Raw genomic sequence first — 23,638 nt, forward strand, 5'->3', positions numbered from 1 at the left:
ATCCTCTTTGGAGTTGCATGCAAGATGGATTTATTTTATTTGTTACATTTGTACCCCACATTTTCCCACCTATTTGCAGGCTCAATGTGGCTTACATAGTACCGTAACGGCGTTTGCCAGTTCCGGTATGAACAAATACAAGGTGTAATAGTGGTAGAATAAGGTTCATGTGTGGCAGATACATTGGGGGAACATTAGAGAGGAAGAGGGAGAGTTGGGGTGTGTCCGTTACGATCTTTGGTTTAGTTGTGTTGCAGGTAACTTAGGTTCTTATGTTGGGTCGGTGGGATATGCCTTTCTGAACAGGTTTGTTTTTAGTACTTTCCAGAAATTTAGGTGGTCGTACGTTGTTTTTACTTTTTTTGGCAGTGCGTTCCATAATTGACCGCTTAAATAGGAGAAGCTGGATGCATACGTTGATTTGTATTTGAGTCCTTTGCAGCTTGGGTAGTGAAGATTTAGGCATGTTCGTGTTGATCTTGTTGTATTTCTGGTTGGCAGGTCTATGAGGTCTGTCATGTATCCCAGGGCTTCACCGTAGATTAGTTTATGGACCAGCGTGCAGATTTTGAAAGCAATACGTTCTTTGATTGGGAGCCAGTGCAGTTTTTCTCGGAGGGATTTGGCGCTTTCAAAGTGCGTTTTTCTAAATATAAGCCTGGCTGCTGTGTTTTGAGCGGTCTGAAGTTTCTTTGCAACCCGCATTAATTCCATTGCAGTAGTCTGCATGGCTTAATACCATTGATTGTATCAGGTTGCGAAATATTTCCCTCGGGAAGAACGGTTTTACACGTTTGAGTTTCCACATAGAGTGAAACATTTACTTTATGGTAGATTTCGCTTGGTTCTCTAGTGAGAGGTTCCGGTCGATTATTACTCAGAGGATTTTCAGGCTGTCTGCGATAGGAAGGGTATAACCTGGGGTGCTTATGTTTTTGGGATTATATGTGTTGTATTGGGATGAGATGATGATACATTGTGTTTTTTTTTTTCGTTAAGTTTTAATTGGAATGCATTTGCCCAGGAGTCCATGATATTCAAACTGAGCTTGATTTCATTGGTGATTTCTGCCAGATCGGGTTTGTAGGTATGTAGATTGCATGCAAGTTATTGAAGAGGGGCAAAGAGCAGATACGCACATAACCAGTAATTTGTGCAAATGAATGCTTAAGGCCCATTATTGGCACTAATTTAGCCAATTACTTTATGTGCTTATCTGTAATCTGCACCCAAAATTATGCACTTCACTTTGGGCGACCTATATAGAATTTGAGGGTATATGTTCTCGGGGGCTGGAATTTTAGAGGACAGATCTGGGCGTCGTTGTAGATAATACGCTGAAATCTTCTGCTCAGTGTGTGGCGGTGGCAGCCAAAAAAAAAACAAACAGGATGCTAGGAATTATTAGGAAAGGGATGGTGAAAAGACCGAAAATATTATAATGCCTTTGTATCACTTCATGGTATGTCCACACCTTGAGTATTGTGTTCAGTTCTTGTCACTGTATCTCAAAAAAGACATAGCAGAATTAGAAAAAGGCTCAAAGAAGAGCAATCAAAATGATAACGGGGATGAAACTCCTCTTCTGTGGAAAGGCTGAGGTTAGGGCTCTTTAGCTTGGAAAAGGGATGGACGAGGGGAGATACGACTAAGATCTACAAAATCCAGAGTGGTGTAGAACGAGTAGAAGTAAACTGATTTTTTACTTGTTCCAAAAAGTACAAAGACTAGGGGACGCTTGAGAAAATTACATGGAAATACTTTTAAAACAAATAGGAGGAAATATTTTTTCACTCAATGAATAGTTAAGCTCTGGAACGCTTTGCTAGAGGATGTGGTAACAGCAGTGTATCTGGGTTTAAAAAAGGTTTGGACAAGTTTCATGAGGAAAAGTTCATAGTCTGCTATTGAGACGGACATTGGAAGCAACTGCTTGCCCTGGGATCTGTAGTATGGAGTGTTGCCATGATTTCGGTTTCTGCCAAGTACTTGTGACCTGGCTTGGCCACTGTTTGGAAAACAGGATACTGGGCTAGATGAACCATTGGTCTGGCCCAGTATGGCTACTCTTATGTTCTTATGATTTATATTACATAAAAATTAAATTGGCTTTTTATGTAAACTTATCCTGTATTAACTTGTTCTGTAAACTGTCTAGATCCTGTTTTTTTTTTCAAGTATTGAGTGGTCTATACACTGGAACTTAAACAGTGCTCGTTTCCAACTAGCTTCTTGCCCTGGCAGGGCTGTGGCAAGGAAATGATGCAATCAGGGGTCATAACACTTTTCTGCTGCCACTCATACTCAGCCCTCTCACAATGGAATCCAAACAGAAAATCTTGAAGCCTGGTTCAAAGGACAAGCCTTACAACATAGCACCGAGGGGCTGTATCAGTCTACAAGCAGGAAAAAACCCCCACTGCATGTGTATATGAAACACACTTTACAACCAGCACAAAAAAAAAAGAGGCTTAGAGACACAAGAGAGGACTAGAATGACTGAAGGGCTTCCACAGTACAAGGAACCCAGGAACACCAGTACAGGATCCCTTCATTGTAATACCTGCTGCATACTTTCACCTATCCAGTTAAAAAACAGAACACTGTCTAATGCTTCTTCCAAGAGATCAGCGTTTCCAAGCAATAGGAAAAAATAAAGCTAGAACATACTAAGTTCTTGGCTCATACCTGCCCACTAATAAATTCTGCCTCAACAATTTCTTATGAAAATATTATCAATAGAAATCAAACAAAATAAAACATGGAAAAGAAAATAAGATGATACCTTTTTTATGGGACATAACTTATGTCCAATAAAAAAAGGTATCATCTTATTTTCTTTTCCATGTTTTATTTTGTTTGATTTCTATTGATAAACTTTAAGAGTGGACTAACACGGCTACCACACCTCTCTACTTTATGAAAATATGAATGTGTTTGCCCTATTAAATCCTGCATATTCCAAAAAAACGTGTTAACTACTCATCTGTAATCTGGATGTAGTTATCAGCCAACATTTCTCCTATAATGAACAAGCTGCTGCCTGGTATTTTATCCCTTTGCAAGGGGACAGGGCCCCGTTATTGGAGACGGAATTTGCTTCTTCATCGCTGGTAGGAGATTGTGGTCATCTGGAACAGTTATTGGTTCTGTTGATTTCAAAGGTGAGGCTGACTGACTCAACAGGCAGCTCCCCTACAGCTGTATATCAGTACAAAAGGTATACAAAAGGTATAACTTTAAAAAAAAAAATTATTTTGGTCTTGGAACTTTTGCATGTGAGCCAGGTCTTTAGGAAGGCTAAGAGTTCAATACCAATACAGCAAATAAGTGAACAAATCATGTTTAGACAAAATTTTGTTTGAAGTGATGCATTAATATGCTTAGATTTCACATTTTTTTTTCACTCAAACCAATTGGCTTCCCCTTCCCCCTAGTCAGATGTTTCAGAGACTAGAAAATCTACATGTCACATCATAGAAGGCCATATTGCCCATCCATATCATCTACCAGCTCCTCCTCCCCAAAGGTTTCTTGAATTCAGATATAGTCCTTGTCTCCACCGGGAGGTTGTTCCGTGCATCCACCACCCTTTCTGTAAAGAAGTATTTCTTTAGATTATTTTTGAGTCGATCTCCCCCTTCAACGTCATCTTATGCCTTCTCATGCCAAAGAATCCTTTCAGTTGAAAGAGACCTGCCTCCTATGCATTTATGCCATGTAGATATTTAAGTGTCTCAGTCATATCTCCTCTCTCTTGTCTTTCTTCCAACTTAAAAAACATATCAAGATCTATGAGTCTGTCTCTATATACTTTATGATGAAGCCCACTGACCATTTTAGTACCCGCCCTCTGGACTAACTCCATACTGCTTATATCTTTTTGAAGGTGTGGCATCCAGTAGTCTAAATGGGGCCTCAACAGAGACTTAAATAGAGGCATTATCATCGCCGCTTTCATATAGTAGATGACGGCAGAAAAAAAAGACCTGCACGGTCCATCCAGTCTGCCCAACAAGACAACTCATGTGTGCTACTTTTTGTGTATACCTTACCTTGATTTGTACCTGTCCTTTTCAGGGCACAGACCGTATAAGTCTGCCCAGCACTATCCCCGCCTCCCAACCATCAGCCCCGCCTCCCACCACCGGCTCTGGCACAGACTGTATAAGTCTGCCCAGCATGCTTTTCTTCCACTAACTGTTGTAAAATGGTAATTGCTTTTCCTGTAGTAGTTTCCTTTTGTTGGCTCTTTTTATTTTTGTTCATTGGCAGCTACCTCCCCCATTATATCAACTTTGGAAACTGCTTTGATATTATACCATGACTTTGCAGTATATCAAAATTAAATCGAACTTGAACTTTAGTTGGTTAAGCTCTGGGACTCAGGGCTGGAGTAAAAGCAGTTATTTAGCTGGGTTAAAAAAAAAACACAATTTAGACGAATTCCTGGAGGAAAAGTCCACAAACCATCATTAAGGTAGACATGGGAAAAGCCACCACCTATCGCTGGGACTGGTAGCATGGCACGTGCGCTCTTTGGGATTCTGGAATCTTGTCACTCTTTAGGATCCCGTTAGGTACCGGCGACCCGGATCGGCCACTGTCAGAAATAGGACGTAACATTGTGGGATTACCTGTATATTGTTCCAAGCTTTTGCGCTCTGACTTGACCCAGAATGTCAAGATGAAGGGGAACCCTATATATCGCCTGAGCAAACTCTACAACTATCCTAAGCTTAGCAAAAATCCATCTTGGATGGTCTTATAGGCCTGAATCACCCTTGACCACTCCTAAGTGCTTGAAGGATAGGCCGGGAGGTATAGCCTTGCTCTACATTTTGCTTCATTTTTCTGATTAGTACTGATCTGTCTCTAGTTAAAGAACCATTGCATAAGCTGATCAGATGTTGCAAACAGCTGGTGGGGTTGTAGAAGACAGTTTTTATTTATCACCATCTTCTTCTCCAGTACAAGACACTGGCTGTATCTATCAGCTGCGGCTACATAGACTTAAGGCAGTAAATGACAAAACTGTCTGAAGATTACAAAGACGGGCTCCAGTGTAATGGCATCCACACAATTAATCCCTGTACAATTAGTAATTTAAATATAGTATCAAAAGGAAAAAAAATAAGGTATTTTACAGCTATGGCATTGCAGGTAAGGTTATTGCCTATCACAGTGTCAGATTACCCTTTTCTTTTTTACATTCTTCCTCTCCTGTTGCACCCAGGGAAAGCACTAAGAATTAAAACATTTGTATTATGAAATAATTAGGAAAATTAACAGAAGAAAAGAAACTGCTAACTGAGGTGTGCAAAAGGTGCAGGTTTCAAGCATTCTTTCCCAAAATTGCTCACAAGCAGTTCAAGGTGCTGGTCCTTTTTACACACAATCCAGGAATAGATTTATTATTATTAAAAAATAAGCTTGCTGCCCATAATTTGGCTCTATGATATGAAAATTTTGAAGTCTTCAAAAAATATCAAACCTTCTGTAACACCATTAACGTGTGACATACTATGGGAGACTAAGTATTTTGGGCAATTTCATTTTCAAGGTCCCGGGTCAGTCCTCCAAGGATTTTATGTACTTTTCATATGCATCTTCGCTCATCAGGTCATCAAGCTCTGCAGAGATATCCACCGTCATTTTTATCAGCCAGCCTGTAAGAGAAAAGAAAACACAGGCAGTGCATTTTACCGAGGGCTTCAGGTCAGAGCACAAGTACATGGCCTGGCCCAGAGACTTGGTACTGAAAGCCAGGCAAGGCTCTGGAGCAGGGGCATATCTGACCTTCAGCGGTAGTGGGGGGGGGGGGGGGGCCAGAGCCGAGGTGAGGGGGCACATTTTAGCCTCCCCCCCCCCACCCCACCATCGCCGATGACCCTATCGACCTGTTGGTGGAGGTGTACTTTGTACTTATGAAGGCCTGAACCAAGCAGTTTCAGTGCTGCTAAGTATCTAATATCTAAGAATTAATATACAGACGATGAGAACGCAAACAGACCTTGCTCGCCATCGCTTACCTGTGCTGACGGGGACCCCATCCCCCGCCAGCCAAAGTCTTCTTCCTTCTTGTCAGGTTTCTGAGTCTGATGTCCTGCATGACGTCAGACTCAGAAACCTGAAAGGAAGGAAGAAGACTTTGGCTGGCGGGGGATGGGGTCCCCGCCAGCACTGGCGACGGCAAGTGAGCGGGCAGGCGGGGGGGGGGGGGGGGGGGGGGTGGGGGGGTCGAATGGGGTCCCCGCCAGCACAGGCGACGGCGAGTGAGCGGGCAGGCGGGGGGGGGGGGCGAGAGGGTCGTCGGTAGGGGGGTCCAGGGCCAAATCTACGGGGGCCCTGGCCCCCGTGGCCCCACAGCAGCGCACCCCTGCTCTGGAGATGCCTCAGTCTCATACAGCAGCAGTGCTCGTAACTGGTGCTAAAACACAGGAGGCTTAAGCAAAGCGTGCTTGGTAAAAGCTAGTACATCCTTCTGTTATTCTGTACCTAAATAAAGAGTTTACAAAAGGATGATACAAATTAATTTGGTTCCAAAAGCGCATGGGCCAGAACCCTACAATTAGAATTATGCACCAAGAATCAATACTGCTGCTTGTGTTTAAGTCCAACTTGTAGGCTCTTTGGCAGAAAAGGGACTTTTGAGACACCAGGTAAATGAACTTGCGCATTGCTCTGTGTACTAACAAATATGGAAATAACAAAGAATAATACAAGGATGCAACAGAAAAAGTGATGCTCGAGCTGGAAAATTGGTGCTGCAGACATGACGGAGAAACATCCATGATGGTGCTGGCCCTCAGACCTTACAACGGAGAACACTGGTATAAATACAAAGGGTTGGCAGCCACAACTGGATGGGAGGGTGGTAATAGCTTCACTGATCAGGCAAGAAACAGAATATGAAGGATTATTTTGCAGGTGGAAAAACAGATTTTCTTTCAAAATATGCACTACTTTTGACTGAGCTTTTAAAAAGTTTCCTAAAGGTCATTTGCCAGTTTACTAGATTGGATCACTGAAATTCACTGCAGATGAAGCTGCAAGTTTAGATCTCTGTATGACCTCAGACAAGTCACTTTTAGTTCTTGGACCCTCAGTTAAAACAAGGCATGTGTCTCAATCGTTAAAAAATCTAATATAATAATTTGCTCCTCCAACATTCCAATGTGTCTCACTGGGATCGTAACCACCTGCTGACATCACTTCTCCAACGTTCCAATGTGTGTCACTGGGATTGTAACCACCTGACGTCACTCCTCCAACATTCTCCGTCCCCGCTCCCTCCCAGTTCCATGGGACCCTGGAACTCGGAGGGAGGTGGAGGGGCCAGGGGAGAGATGCTGCACATGGATGGATGGAGGGGGCAGGGCACAGAGGACGTTGCCTGCATATGGATTAATGAAGGGGAGGGAGGGGACCCTGAAACTCGGAGGGAGGCAGGGAGAGGACGACCCTGGAACTCAGAGGCAGGGAGGAAAGGAGGGGACAACCCTGGAACTCAGAGGGAGGGAGGGGGGACCCTGGAACTCTCTCACAGACACACTCGCACCCAGTCTCACTCTCTCTCTGTCACACACACACACTCGCACATTCACTCTCTCTCTCTCTCTCACACAGTCACTCTCACATAGACTCTCTCAAACATACACACTCAGAGGAAAACCTTGCTAGCGCCCATTTCTTTTGTGCCAGAAACGGGCCTTTTTTTACTAGTTACATATAAATATGGGGAGTCTCAAAAGGGCTGCTGAAGCTTCAAGGTTACGTGAAGAAATGCTGAAATAGTTGTGTGCATATTCTCAGAAAATGAAAGTAATCCAAGTCAGACTCTTACCATCCTGATAACATGATTTGTTGATGAGTCCTGGATTATCTGTAAGAGCTGTATTAATTTCTGTTACTTTCCCTGTCACAGGGCAGTAAAGCTCGCTAGCTGCCTTCACACTTTCCAAAGCTCCAAATTCATCTGGGGGGGGGGGGGGGGGGGGGGGGAGAGGAAACAAAAGAAAAAAAATTGAAACATAGCTCAAAAAATGCTCAAGTAATGTGGCATGAATGATTGCCAACACCAGTATAAGATTCCAGACATTTAGTCAGGTCTGTCTGGCAGGATTATGCTGGAGATACTCTGCAGCAACCATAATTTTGTTTACAAAACTTGCTCTTTTGAAAGTGAACAGTTTATACCATATGGTAAAAGACAAGCCCATGCTATATAACCATAAAGTATAATAGAGGTTCTTGGATTTGAGTGTTTATTTGCAGATACTTAGAAATTGTTTGAGGTAAAAAAACAAAACACAATTTGATATTTATGATGACATTTATTCATACCTGTTAATTTTCTTTCCTTGAATTCTGCTAGACCAGTTCAGACAATGAGTTGTGTCCCTCTACCAGCAGATGGAGGCAGAAATTCTGAACGGTTCTGATGGACTCAACAGTACTGTATTCAAATCTATACTGAAAACCCACCTTTTCCCCACTGCTTTGGCTCCTAGCTACTACTCAATTGCCTGCCCTTGTTCCTTCTCACCCAGTACTTCCCTCGCCCTTGTCTTGTTTGTCTGTATTATTTTTAGATTGTAAGCTCTATTGAGCAGGGACTGTCTCTCTATGTCAGGTGTTCAGCGTTGCGAGCATCTGGTAGCGCTATACAAATGTTAATAATAATAATATAACAGCTGGTGCAGGCTGGAATCCTTCAGTATACTGTTGCCAAGTAGTTCACTATCTTAAAACACCTTTAGGGAAATCTCTGCAGAAATTTAATCCTTACCACTGCCATGAACTATAGAAATGTGTTTTTTGGTTTTTTTTTTTACAAGGAAGAGTACAGCGATCCCTGAGACACCCCAGCACTGCAGTCTTCCAGAGCATATCCTGGACTGGTCTAACAGGATTAATGGAAAGGACATTAAATTTCACCACCTTTTCCATCCTGCCAGGCCAGTTCACACAAATAGGATGTACAAAAACAGCCCCTAACTTTGAGGCCCTTTTACTAAGCTGTGTTAGATGCCAACGTTTGCCTAAAGCAGCTTAAAATGGCATATCGTAGGACTTAGGGGTCCTTTTACCAAGCTCCAGAAAAACAATGGGCCCCGTGCTAGTGGCAGGGGTCATTTTACCCGTGGGCCAGGGTCCTTTTTACCGCAGCAGGTAAAAAGGACCCCAGGCACACATGGCCATGCGGTGAGAGAACTCTTACCGCATAGCTATGCAACGGGGAACCCTTACCGCCACTCACTGAGGTGGCGATAAGGGCTCCGGCACTAACCCAGCGGTAACCAGGTAGCAGGCGGCAATACCCAATTACCGCCGGGTTACCCCGGAAATGGCTTGCACGGCGGGTTTTCCCCCCCCCCCCTTGAAATGGCGTGCGCTTGTGGCGGGACTACCGCCGATGGCCGCATTGGCCCGGCAGTAGTCCCGGAAGAGCGGCAAGCCTGCGTTGGGCTAACTGGTTAGCACAAAAATACTTCGTTCCTTTTGTCTTGCGGCGCCTTATGCCTGGAACAGTCTTCCCGAACCCATACATCTAGCTCCATCTCTATTTGTTTTAAAATCTATGCTGAAAGCTCACCTTTTCACTATTGCCTTTGGCTCCTAATCACTACTCATTTGCCCTCCTCCTCCCCTGTTCTCTTTACCCTGTATTTCCCTTGCCCGTAATGTCTTGTCTGTCCGTTTTACCTAGACTGTAAGCTCTTTGAGCAGGGACTGTCTCTCTATGTCAAGTGTTCAGTGCTGCGTGCGTCTGGTAGCGCTATATAAATGCTATTAGTAGTAGTAGTCCGAGATTCTCCATGACTTGCAGCGTGACTAGCTGGCTCTTAGGATAGTTCACCTCCCAGCCAAGCTGCTCCCCCCAATCACGGCCACCATAGCTTGGCTAGAGTCAGCTTCAAGTCTGCCTGAGTCAGCCAGTTGTCCAAACAGGGATGAACATAGACACCCTGCCTGAGGAGAAAGCCATTGCCGCAACCCTGGAGAAGGCTTGGGCTGTTGTAAAGCAAGGCTCTGAACTGGAAATACCTGCCTGGACTGCAGAAGCAGAGAAACATTTTGTATCGTTCTCAGAAGAGAACGTAAAATTACACCTCCAAAAGATCAGAGTGGTGAAGAACTCACCTGGTCCGACTGCTGCAATTACTGAGCGCAGGGCCTTAATCTGAAAACAAGGGAACAGGAGGGTGGCACTGACTCTCTGAGGTCCAGGATGGGGGCAAAAGGAGACACCCTTTTTAGGAACTATTAAATAGATAGAACATTCATGACCCCTCTTCCTGGCACAGTACGGGCTCCACTGCCCCTAGCTGTAGCAAATGCTGTACAATAGCCTGAACCATCTCTCTTTTTGCCAGGGACATCACAAAGGCATCTGAAAGGCATATGGAAAACTCCTGCAAGTCCACTTCCAACACTCTCTGCTTGGAGGTGTGAAAAGAGGCCGAGACCTGCCACCCACCCTCACCTCTGAGGGGCCTGGCACACCATCATTAGGGTTTAGGGCACTGGAAGCAGGTCCCAGGTCCACTGCTTTCTGTGTTCCCCGAAATGCTAAGTCTTCTGAGACTTTGTGCCTGAGAGTACTCCCCAATCTTCTGTTCAGGTGGAATGGGCCCCGGTCCCTAGCTCAAGCCTCTGGAGCTTCTCTTCACCAAAACCCTTTACCAGCTTCTCCTAGAGGAGACGGTGGCCCCTAAAGGACAACTTGCTTAAAACATTTTGGAGGCTGAATCAGCTGCCCAGTGGTGCAGTCATAACCACCATATGCTACTACCACAGGCCCCTGTGACCCTGGAATTAAGGTCCCCATCTTCTGCTAGGGACGGTCTCTCAACTCCCGACCCATCCAGCCTGCCAGAAGGCCACGGGCAACATCTGCAATAGCCTGAACCAGATACTGGGATCCCCTCGACTGCAAAACCGCCTGTCTGTAAGGGGCAGTCAGCTGCGACACGCACCCCCTCATCTCGCTAACTCTCCACCACTGGCGGGAGTCTTCCCCATGCACTTTGGTGGGATGGTGCCAAAATAGCATCCATTCCTGCCAAAGGTAGAAGACTCGCAGCTGCCATGCTACCAGCATGTACAGCTGCCCCCTGCTCCAAATCCCTGGCAGGATCACCACCCAACAACGGCAAAAATGAGTGAGTCCCACTGCAAACAGATCAAAAGGAGCCAGCAGTGCTACTAAGCTGCTGGCTCCCACAGGTCCCACATTTGCACCAGTCCCGAGCACCCAATCTCACCTCCTCTGGGATCTCAGCCCTGGACTCACCAACTGCTGAGACTGAGTCTGCCTTCCTCCTGATCACCATCAATGGGTCCTGCACAGTGCCAGCACAGCCTTCAGCTTGATTCCACCACCCCCCCCCCCCCCCCCCCAAATATGCTTTATTCTCCCAGACAAGGCTGGAAGAAAGGAATCAAATTCTATTTTTTCTGTCTCTGCAGGGGGGGGGGGGGGGGGGGGGCAGAGCCTACAACCCCCTGCTGACAGGAGCCCCGTAGGGGTCTATGCCAGCATACCTCAGTGAGCTAGAACCTGTGGGCTAAAGTGTGCAGGACAGGAGATCTGAGCCCTCCTGGCTCAACTGGGGTAAACACCGTGAACTGTATGCCCCAGTGTCTCACCTCAAGGAACACAGGATGTGGGCTGCTCCCCAAGGAGTCAGGTCTCCCCCATCTTACCCTACTGCACCAGCCTAACCTATGCCATCTGTGGGAGGTAGAGAATTTTTTTTTTATTGCATTTGTATCCCATATTATCCCACCTCTTCCCAGTCCGCTGTTATTAGCAAGACTGACCAACTAGCTACAGAGCTCCCCGCCGCACAGCAAGGGAGCTCAACCGTAAGCGCAGCTATCCCGGCTGCTTAGCTTACTCCCTCAGGCTTGGGTACCCCGCCAAAGCTGCGACATAGTACATATGTGATCGCGTCAACTTTCTTTTTGGGGAGGGGGGGGGGGGGGGGTTGGGTGCCGAAAGAGGATGTCCAGGCTCCGTTTTAGGGTTATATACCCTTTTCTTTTCCCCACCCACCCCAGCGGGGTGCAGTCGCGCGGCGGGAAAATTTCCCGCTGTACCCTGCTCGCACCCCGCTGGGATCTTCGCACATGATCCCTTGGAGCGGCTCCGTGCACCCAGGGGGGCACTACGCCTTGCTTTAAACAAAGGCAGCCGAGACCCCTCGGGTCTAATGGTATTTGTGACGTTAAATAACAACAGGAATCATGGTATTTCTTGAAATGGCAATTAATGAGGTGTTCCAGCCTGCACCAGCCCTTATACTGGTGAAGTCACTGGAACAGTTCAGAATCTCTACCTGGTAGTGGGGGGTCAACATATTTGTTTGGACTAGTCTAGCAGGATGAAAAGGAAAAGTGCTTTTTCAGGGTACATTTAGTATTAGGTCTATTTCATCAACTTAAACCTAAAGTCAGAAACCCTATTTATAAATACAAAAATTATTATAAGAGATGGAAGTGACAGGCAAAAAACGGTCAGTTGTGATAATAGTTTAAATAAAGCACAAATACTCACCTGATTTATTCAGCTTTGTACCGACTTCTGGAAGACCACAGTATACCACATCTCCTAGTGCTTCCTAGGGGTAACGCAGCAGTGTCAACAGTCAATACAGAACAAATGTCCTTGAAATGTTAATATTACTTTGGTATATAAATAGAGTGTTTTCTTATGCAACCAGATAGTAAAAACAGACGGATGTATCTTGTCCCTGCTATTTTCTGAACACACTTGACAGGTTTACATGGTAGTCAACATTTTTATTTCATCTGTTTTGCAAAAGGAAGAAAATGGAGAGAGAGAGAGAAAAAAAAAAGCATCTTGGAACATGCAAGGCCATCCTGTGGACTACAGAAAGAGTCCCATCTGATTCAACCCCTGCAAAACAAAACTCAGTAGCAGATCTCAAGCACCGCACATTTTGTAATGTGCAAAATGATGGTATTTGCTGAGCAAACTGACTGCGCTCAGTTTGCTTTCCAGTAGCTACTCGCAGGTTCCCAAAATAAGATTAAAACCTCAGTCTGGCTTCATCACAAAACAAAAATAAAAAAAAAACATATCTTAACTGGACTATCAAGTATATCCTTACATTTATTTATTTTTTAATTTGTTAACCTGTATTTCTTTGCATTTAGGTGGACAAACAAGCTCATTTTCAAAGCACTTAGCCTCCCAAAGTTCCGTAGAAACCTATGGAACTTAGCCTCCCAAAGTGCTTTGAAAATATGCCTAAGGCAACCACACTGCTTTACTGCAAAAAAAAAAAAAGGAACATTAATACTGTGATTTAATCTCCCCCACTCCAACAAGAAGATGAAGAACGATGCAAGGACCTTCCAGTGCAAGTCAGACTTCTGCACTCTGGGTTGGATGTGGATGCTACAGGGGTAACATTAACAGTCCCATTCCCCTATCCCCTCCCTATATGCAAGAGCAACACCCTAGCTGCCAGATCCAGGAACCATGATTGCAAGGTTCCAGAGGGAGCCCTGGTGTATGGCCTCTGATCTAAGGACTATCATTGCAAAGACCAGACTACGTATGTTCAGGGTGGGTGGATAGCTGGCAGTGAAGATTCATGGTGCCCAACAGATCCTGACGAGAAAAAAAAAAAGAAAAAGAAAAATTTTTTTCGGAAGGGGAGGGGTGAGAATAGCTCTGTGTAATAAAGTGGAACCTTCTTTGGGAATCAGCAAATTCCTGTTTAGTTTTTCTAAATATTTGAGTTAAATATCCATATATACCACATTCAACTGTGGACTTGAGTATAATCTGGTGAAATAATTTCCTTATATGTTCCTTAATGTAAAATTTCGATTTTATATACTGTATAACGGAACCAGGTAACTTTTCTGTACAAGTTTTATGCTTGATTGTAATTTAAAACTTTATAAATAAAAGGGAAAAAACATTTCGGAAGGGGGCGCTGAAGCAGCATGAAGAGTAACTTCAGAGACAGATTCAAGTTCAAAGTGTAAAGACCTGATAAAAACCATGGTAAAATGAATCCAAAGAACAAGGGCAGAAACAGAGAAATGATTTATAGAAACACAGGACAGAAAGGCCAATAAATCATTCACCTGCGCAAAACTGCTGATTCCTATTGTTCCAATACCACTTTCGACAGATATCCATTCATGCTTATCTGTGAATTTACGAGCTAAAAGAAACAAAATGTGGTTATTTTATTTTTAAAATAAAGATTTTTAAAAAATACAGTGGTTGTGCAATAAGTGATTTTTTTTCTAAGACCTGAAGGTCCTGCAAACAAGAATTTCACTTTATTGATTTTGGCATGGAAAATATTGCAAAATGTCCCAAGTTGAACAACACTGATTAATACTAGCACTTCAGATTTCCCCCATCCCAAGCTTCACCACAAAGAGAGCAATTTTCAAAGCTATTTCTGCAAGTAAATATTTTACATGGGAAATGGGATACCTGTGTACACTAAGTGTATGCGTTGTTCAACAATGTGTGTAATTTTACTTGCATTGTAACACAGGTGTTTCTACAGGTGGGGTTAGGAAAGGTGAGAAAACAATGCCATTGGGCTCTGATTGAAAGAGTACCCACAAAAAAAACCCCACAAAAATGCACGAGGCACCTTGGGCAGTTTTCAAGCTGGAAGTATTCTGTTTAGAAGTGCCTGTACACTGAAGCAATGATAGCAGGTTTGAAAACTACCATCTGAGGGGGTACATTTATAACAGGGCATCTATAAAAATTTCCAAAAACATGCATATTTTATGAAGATAAACACCAATGGACCTTTATAAAATAGGCAACCAGACCTATCCCCACTAGCGCACAAATGTTCTTGCACAAATTTACATCTGCTTGAGGCACCTACAATAGTAATCATGTATTCTACTTTCACTAGCCATTGAGCCCGTAAAAACGGGCTGGTATTGGGGTTTTCCTCCCCCCCCCCCCCCCCCGCGAGGTCGCCACCCGCTCCCCCCCCCCTCGGAGTCGCCGCCGCCGCCACCCCTCGACCTGGCCCAGGCCCTCTCTTCGCTTCTGAACTTACACATCCATTTGCGGAACGCAGCAAGGCACATCAGCTGAGCTGCCGTGGGACCTTCCTTCTCTGCCTGTGGCCCCGCCCTCCTGGTACGTAACGTCAGCGAGGGCGGGACACAGGCAGAGAAGGAAGGGGCAGCTCAGCTGATGTGCGTTGCTGCGTTCGGCGAATGGATGTGTAAGTTCAGAAGGGAAGAGAGGGCCCGGGCCGGGTGGAGGGGTGGCGGCGGCTCCGAGTGGGAGGGGTAGCAACCTCGGCAGCGCAGTTTCCCTCTCTGTCCCGTCCCCCCCGTCATCACGTATTGACACGGGGGCGGGACAGACAGGGAAGTCTCTACTGCGCATTTGCGAGTGAGTACAGTCACTCGCTGTTTATATGTTTGATATGTTATATTTCAATCATATTTATTGTATGGCACTTACAGGGCCAGTCTTAGGGCGAGGCGATTGCATAGGGCCTCGCGCTCAATGAGGCCCTGTGCAGCGCACCTCCGCCTCCTACGAGTTCCAGTCCCCCTCCCTCTGAATTTTAAGTTACCTCGTCGCTTTACAGGCAGCGGCAGGAGTGAAAAGCGTGCGAGCTGCTCGGCCCTTCAGGATCCTTCCCTCTATCAGCTCTGGTCCCGCCCTCGTGGAAACAGGAAATGAGGGCGGGACCAGAGCTGAGAGAGAGAAAGGAAGGCTCCTGAAGCGCCGAGCAGCTCGCAGGCTTTTCACGCCTGCCGTTGCCTGTAACCTGAGGTAACTTTTAAAATTCAGAGGGAGAGGGACTGGAACTCAGAAGGAGGGGAGCCTTGGAGCTGGGAAGGAGGGAGGGAGGCCGGCCTTGGAGCTGGGAAGGAGGAAGGAGCCTTGGAGCTCGGAGGGGGGGGGGGGGGGGCCGGGCCCTGGAGCTCGGGGTTGCCGGCCCTGGAGCTAGGGTGGGGGTGGAGCTAGGGTGGGTGCCCCTCAAATTGGTCTGCACAGGGCCCCGCACTTGCTAAGACCGGCCCTGGGCACATAACAAATACATGAAGCAAATCTCAACAAAACTCTGGCCATACAACTTACACAAACTGTTAACCATCCCACCACCCTCATCTATCTCCCCCCTACCCAATCCACCCCTCCTCCCAATGCTGCCCTTCCCCCCCCCCCCCCCCCCCAACACAACCCAGCCTTCCCCAACTACAGTGAAACCTCGGTTTTCATTGACTTCGGATTTCATCGTTTTTTGTCGAATTTGTTAGCGAAAAATGTGTCTCGGATTTCGTCGGCATGCCCACACTGTTAATTTTGCGTTCTCCTGCGGTAAATGCCATGTTAAATGTTCATTTATTCTATACATTTGTCTTTTTTATTCATGTAAAAGAAAAATTTCTTATTGCCTTGGTTTTCACGGATCTGTACTGGCACAGTCATAATCATGTCAGATACTTTAATTAAGGATTCTGCTTCTCGCTCTGGGCTGTAATGTGTCCCAAAATCGCTCCCATGTTCGCTGTAGGATTTTGCCTTCTGTTGTGTCAAAGTTGTTTATACCACATCTCTCCATTTTCAAGAGTTCTATCATATGTGTCCTCCACATCCCCATGGAAGGCGCCTCTCTCTCTACTTGCATATTTTAGAAGTACATGTGTATCTTGACAAATTTTGCACAGCACCTACATTTATGAAATATCTTTTCTGTGCTCTACTTTTTATGTAAGTATAATCCTGTGCAATTTCCTGAGCTATTTTCCAAGCTTTATAAAATTATCCTCGATATACTTAAACAGATGCACTGAGAAGCGTATTACCAGCCAAGACACCCCCATCCCAACAGAAATGGGAGCCACAGTAACCCCCCCCCCCCCCACATAGTACCTATATGTGAAACCTTAGTATTAAAGAAACCCTAGTAATGATCAAATAATGATATATCAGCTGCCGTTTACCTGCAATACCAGTGAAAATCTTGATAATGAAGTCTAGTCTAGGTCAACAAGTACAAAAACACTGTTTTCTCTAGAACAATGAATTGTTGGGTATTTTGTTTTATGGGGTTGTAAACTTCAAGAAGCAGGATTGTCTATGGGGATCCTTTTCGAAACAGAAAAGCATCCAGAGAGTGTCATAAACCAGCATTTAGTATTTTCAGAACCTATTTTGCAGATGCTTATCTATGCAATTCCTCTGCCTTGCGTCCAAATCACGAGGGGGAGTGTCGGGGGCGGGCTTAGGGCGTCCCTAACCACTTGGACGTTTTACAGCCATAATGGAATAAAACGAAAGCACCTAGGGCTGAAACTTGAACCTTTTGGTTTAGACTTGTTTTTTTAGAACAAATAAGGCACAAAAAGGTGCCCTAAATGAACAGATGACCACTGGAAGGAATCAGGAATGACACCCCACCTTACTCCCCCAGTGGTCACTGACCCCCCCCCCCCCCCCCCAAGAGATGTGATTAAAAGTATTACTTACCAGCCTCTATGACAGTTTCAGATGTTATGGCCAGGCAGGGGCGTATCTGGACTCCAGCGGTAGGGGGGGGCCAGAGCCAGAGGGAGGGGGCACATTTTAGCCCCCCCCCCGCCGCCCCCCCTCCCCATTGCCGGACACCCCCCTCCCTTCCCGCTGCCAACCCTCCCTCCCCGCCATCGCTTACTTTTGCTGGCGGGGGACCCCAACCCCCGCCAGCCGACCCGAGATCTTCTTTAACTTTCTTCTATCTTCGTCCTCCGCGTGGCTGGCGACGTGTTGCTGCTGTTGTGCAAAGCTGAAATCCAGTTTCGGAGTCTGACTGACGTCGTAACGTGCTGCAACGTCAGACTCCGAAACTGGATTTCAGCTTTGCACAACAGCAGCAACACGCCGGCCACGCGGAGGACGAAGATAGAATAAAGTTAAAGAAGATCTCGGGTCGGCTGGCGGGGGTTGGAGTCCCCCGCCAGCTGAAGAAATATTTTTAAAGGTAGGACTCGGAGGAGGAAGCGGATCTCGGCTGGCGGGGGTTGGGGTCCCCCGCCAGCAAAAGTAAGCGACGGAGGGGAGGGTTGACGGCGGTAGGGGGGCCAGGGCGAAATCTGCGGGGGCCCAGGCCTCTGTGGCCCCACGCAGATACGCCCCTGTGGCCAGGTCTATTAGAGCAGCAAGCAGGTCCCTGTAGTGCAGTGGTCAGTGAAGTGCACTATAGAGAGAAGGACCCTGGCCCATATCTCACTCTGTTACACTTGTGGTGGAAAAGTGTGAGCCCTCTCAAACTCCCCCCCAAAACCTACTGTATCCACATATAGGTGACCCCCTTCCCCCATAAGGGCTATTTGTAGTAGTGTACAAATGGGTACAGTAGGTTGTTGGTGGGTTTGGAGGGTTCAGCATACGGTAATAGGAGGTAACGGTGAGATGTGTACGTGAGACTTTTATATGATGTCCACTGCTGTGCCCCCTAGGGTGCCCCCTTGGTCTCCTGAGATGTGTGGCCAGCCTACTAAGAATGCTGGCTCCTTCTGCATCTCAATGGCTTGATTTCCTATAGTTTTCACTTGGACACTTTTTTTTTTTTTTTTCAAAAATGGCGCAAAAAGATAAACGCACAAAGCATGAAAACATCTTGCATATGGCCATTAAAAAAAAAAAAAAAAAAAAAAAGATGTTTTGCTGTTTCGAAAATGGCCATGTTTCCTATTTGGATTTGGGACGTTTAGCGCAAAATCCTACTCAGATGTCATATCGAAAATGCCCCTCCACGTGTCTCTGTAAATTATTGTGTACACCTGCAGCACTATACAAGGATAATAAATTTTCCTCATGTCTCTCTCAGTTTTGGGGGCACAGCAGGGTGTGAACACAGTGCATGTGGGTTCTTGTCCCTTTAGCTGCCTTTCCTTTGGTGGGTCGATATATTAAAGTGGTACGCAGGCTCAGCTCGGCTTTAACGTACATTCTGTGAATGCGCAATATAGGAAGGGTTTTTGCACAAAAGCCAACCCCGCACAAAGCCTATTTAAAATCACGCTAGCAAAGCTAATTCACTATTCAGCACAAACGCAGAGAAGTGCACCGAAGAATGAAAACCTGAGCACAATGGGGGGAGGGGGGGGTTAGTGTCAAATCATAGCAGGCTTAAAGGATCTCACCCCTCCAACCCAAAGATGATCCCCTCTCTCCTGAACTTCCACCCCTTACCCCACAGATGACCCCTGTCCCTCACTCAAAACAAATCCTTGTCTAGTGGATCTCCCCTAAGATCTTGACTCCTATCCTCTCCCCCCCGCCCCAAATCCCTGGTAGTCTAGTGAACCCTGATTCCTCCATACACCCTTTAATTCAAGAGACAGGAGCAATGACCACTCGCTCCTAACTCTGCACTGCCATTTTTCAAAATGAAGGTGTCTAACCCTAAGTCGGTGGCTCCCAAACCTGATCCTGGAGGCACCCCAGCCAGTCAGGTTTACAGGATACTCACAATAAATATTTATGAGAGATCTGCATGCACTGCTTGCAAGTCGATCTTATGAATGTTCATTGTGGATATACTGAAATCCTGACTGGCTGGGGTGCCTCCAGGACCAGGTTTGGGAACCACTGCCCTAAGTGGTACATCCTGGAATGTACTGCGTAGAGGAGGTCTGCCAAATAAGGCAAAAATTCCCTTATCTAGCAGACTGACTCCACGAAGTGCTTCACAGGATGCTGTGCGCGGGGTCAGGCGTTGTCGTTTTGAAAAATGGTGGTGCAAAGGTGAGAGGTACTTGGGGGGGGGGGGGGTGGGGAGGATTAGGGTCCACTAGACCAGTGGTTGTCAAACCAGTTCTTGAGAACCACCAGCCAATCAGTTTTTCAGCATACCTCTGATCAGTATGCATGACAGAGATTTGAATGTCTAACACCTCCATTATAGGCAAATCTCTCTCATGCACATTCATTAGGGGTATCCTCAAACCTGACTTGATGATGGTCCCCCAGGACAGATTTGAGAACCACTGCACTATACCACCAAGGATTTTATTTTGTGGGTGTCAACAACACTACCAGGTATGTTTTTTTTTTTTTGGGGGGGGGGGAGGGTGTCTTGGTGGGATCTCTGTAGGGTTGTGAGATCAGGTTCACAGGACCACCAGAAATTTTATGGGAGGGGGGTGTTGGGTGTGAAGGGGACCTGGGGGCCAGTGGAATTTTATTTTAAATGTCTCCCTTCCTATCATCATGCGAGTCAAACACCTCTCACACTGACAGAAATGGAGATACGCAGCTCTTTACTGCCCAGAAGACTAATATTACCATGGAGTGTGCAGTTTTTTTTTCTGAACATGCATGCTTTTTAGTGCACAATTTACATACTATTTGCTTATTGCATTTAAAAGCTAAAATTTTGTAGGAAGGCATCTGCCCCTTTGTAATCATCAGGACGTATAGAAAGGTGTGGAGCAGCTGATGCAGAGACTGAAGTGTATGATTACTGGGTCCCCATACCAACTGCCTGCCTTCACTGGCACCGACCTGAACGTCAGGTGGAGAAAGAGGTGGATAATGATCATCTTTTAAACATGACAAGGGTTTTTGGTTTTTTTTTAATTCTGAAGATGCATCAGTTGCCACCCCATCTAGGCTCCCAGCTTATCACCGATGTGAACAGGAACAGAAACATAACAGCGATACTGTCAATCTACAATAAAATCCCACAGCATCCTGGAATTTAACTTCCTACTTTGTGAATACTGGATACGCCTGGCAATAGAAACCTGAAAAAAAGATGCCTACTTAGTGTTTTTGATCTCTGTTTTAAGTTTCAAACAGAAGTATTTAATTATTTATTTGCAGCATTTGTATCTCACATTTTCCCACCAATTTGCAGGCTCAATGTGGCTTACATTTACCGTGGTGGCGACTGCCATTTCCGGTTGACAGAATTACAAATGGTATTGCATTAGGTGAGTACATACATTGTTAAGGAGAATAGTAACATAGTAGATGACGGCAGAAAAAGACCTGCACGGTCCATCCAGTCTGCCCAAGAAGATAAATTCATATGTGCTACTTTTCCACTTGTACTGTCCTTATGGTATCACATATAGCTTGGACTGTAAAAAGTGATAAGAGATCGGTTCTGTCTACTTCATGATCAGTCTTATTATTTATGATTAGGATGGTTGTTTATGTTAAAAGCCCGCCACACAAGTAAAGACCTTAAAACTTCTTCCTGGAACAGGTGGAGTTTCATTGCACCATTCATGCTACTACATGTTGCAGCATCCCACCCTCTCTGAAAGTAGCAAAGTTCACCCAGCACAAGGGAGGCATTTTCTTGATCTCAAGAATGTTGTTTTTTTCTTTTCTTTTCTTACTAACTTTCTGAAAGCTACTGGGTGGATTCCTCCTCCTCCCCGATTTTTAACCTAGCCCAATCCACCACGGGCTTAGAAACACTAAAATCACAGGTGCCTCAAGGCAATAAAGAGCAGAAGCCAAGTAACAATTTCTAAGAATTTTGGGAGGGAGCCTGACGCCACAGTTTGGTGCAAAGGTCTGATGGCAGAGGCAAATTAAAAGCTGCTGATGGAGGGGGGGGGGGGCGACTTATAAATGCAATATCCTCTGTTTTAATTTCTGCAAGTTTATCTAGTCGTACCTACTGCACAATGTCAACAGGGATTGCAATTCTGTGAAATCACCGCGGACCCCAACCTTCCGCAGGGAAAAGGACAGAATAGCGGAGGTACTTCTCCCCCCCCCCCCCCAATCAAAGTAAGTGGACCTTGCCGCCGCCAAGTACGCGCGCGCTCCCCCTCTTCTTCCCCCCGCGCTCGTCACTAAAACTTAACTCACCGGAGAGGAGCGATGATGTGCCTGTGCGGATGGTGCGAGCATTGCACGTACGCCACGACAGCCGATAGACGGGGAGCAACACAGGAGCGGGAGCAGCGGCCTTAGCTGCAGCAACAGTGCACCACCTGCCCAGGCCGCTCCTCACACCTATGCCGAGCGCTCGCGCCACCGCCATCTTTCCGCAAGCAGCACCTAACGGCTTAGCGCGAGGCCCGGGACTGGAGCAGCAGCAGCTCGTTGAGCTCGTGCTGTGCTGTGCTGCGCAGGCGCAGTATATGGGATGGGATGGGGAGGCGGGGCGCGGAGAAAACGCTTGAGGCCGCAGGGTTTAATGCGCGTGCAGAAAACTGAAGGCGCGCGCTGGGGATTCCTCCAGAGCTGAGTCAGGCAGAACGGGTTGGCCCATTGCGTGCTTGGATTTTTTGTTCAGATTTTTCCTAGATGTTTACCATAACAAGTGTCAAAAGCAGTAGGCTCATTTTTCAGGATCTCTCTCTCATGCATATTCATTACCTTGTGCAATGCACGTGAATACCAAGGATAATTTATTTAAAAATATTGGGATTTAGTTTATATCTTTTTTTAGTAACTTAGGGGTTCTTTTGCTAAGCTGCGGTAAAAGGGGATCTGTAGTAGGATCAGCGTGTGTGTTTGATGCGTGCTGAAGTCCCCTTTTACCACAGCAGGTAAAAGGCTGTCATTTTTTCTGGAAAAGAAATGGTGTGTAGTAAGTAAACCACTTGCTGCATGGCCATTTCGGAGGGGAACACTACACCACCAGGGCGGCCTTCAAGGATCAAGGTAGGTCTTGGGAGGGTTGTAGTGTGCGGCGGCAGTGGCCAGTGGAGCACCCCACCATGCATACCCTGCTTACCGTGTTCCCCTGGCCCTGCTTGATCATTGTCTGCCCAGTATTTTCCTTACATTCTAGCTACTGGAGTTGCAGTCAAAGCTCTTTCTAGCCCGTCCTAAACTAGATATATGGGACACAGACTGTACAAGTCTGCCCATCTTAGGCCTTAGTTCTTCACAGCTGGAGTTGCCATCTAAGCGCCACATGACACATCAGCACACATGCAGCCATTTACTTAAAAAAAAAATGTATATCATCCATTTTCTAATTAGAGATCCTCTGTTTTCATCTCATGCCTTTTTGAATTCTGTTGGTTTTTCTCTCTACCACTTCCCTCAGAAGCGCATTCCAGACATCACCTACACTTTCTGTGAAAAGATTTCCTGACATTACTCCTGTCTACCACTGTACAACCTCAATTCATGTCCTCTAGTTTTACCATTTCCTATTCTCTGGAAAAGATTTGTTTTTATATTAATAACGTTTGAAGGATTTAAAGTCTGTGTTTGGACGACTTCCTAAAGGAAAAGTCCATAGACCGTTATTAAATGGACTTGGGGAAAATCCACTATTTCTGGGATAAGCAGTATAAAATGTTTTTGTACATTTTTGGGATCTTGCCGGGTATTTGTGACCTGGATTGGCCACTGTTGGAAACAGGATGGACTTTTGGTCTTTCCCAGTATGGCAATACTTATGTACTTATGCTCTATCGTATACTCATAGGTTTTATTTTGTAATCCACCTTGTAATGTAATACATATGATATATATATCCCACACACTTCTTTCACACCTCCACTTACAGTCACTATTTCATATATGCTCTGCCATATAGAGCCCTACTTAAAACAGGTTATATGAAAATGCATTAGCTGCATAAAGAAAACCTTTATTTACAGGAAAATAGTTCACAGTAGA

At 45.7% G+C, this 23,638-nt stretch overlaps 1 protein-coding gene across 1 annotated transcript; it reads right to left on the reverse strand.

Moving 5' to 3' along the window:
* Positions 1-4,924: 4,924 nt before the first annotated feature.
* GCSH (glycine cleavage system protein H) lies at positions 4,925-22,131 on the reverse strand. The gene is made up of 5 exons (XM_030204509.1): positions 21,866-22,131; positions 14,134-14,213; positions 12,566-12,629; positions 7,847-7,978; positions 4,925-5,669 (listed from the first exon to the last, which is right to left on the reverse strand). Exons 1-5 carry the CDS (start codon positions 22,038-22,040, stop codon positions 5,572-5,574), a joined length of 549 nt encoding a protein of 182 aa, XP_030060369.1. The 5' UTR covers positions 22,041-22,131; the 3' UTR covers positions 4,925-5,571.
* Positions 22,132-23,638: the final 1,507 nt, after the last annotated feature.

Source organism: Microcaecilia unicolor, chromosome 5 (assembly GCF_901765095.1).
Source record: "Microcaecilia unicolor chromosome 5, aMicUni1.1, whole genome shotgun sequence".
NCBI classification, from domain to species: domain Eukaryota; kingdom Metazoa; phylum Chordata; class Amphibia; order Gymnophiona; family Siphonopidae; genus Microcaecilia; species Microcaecilia unicolor.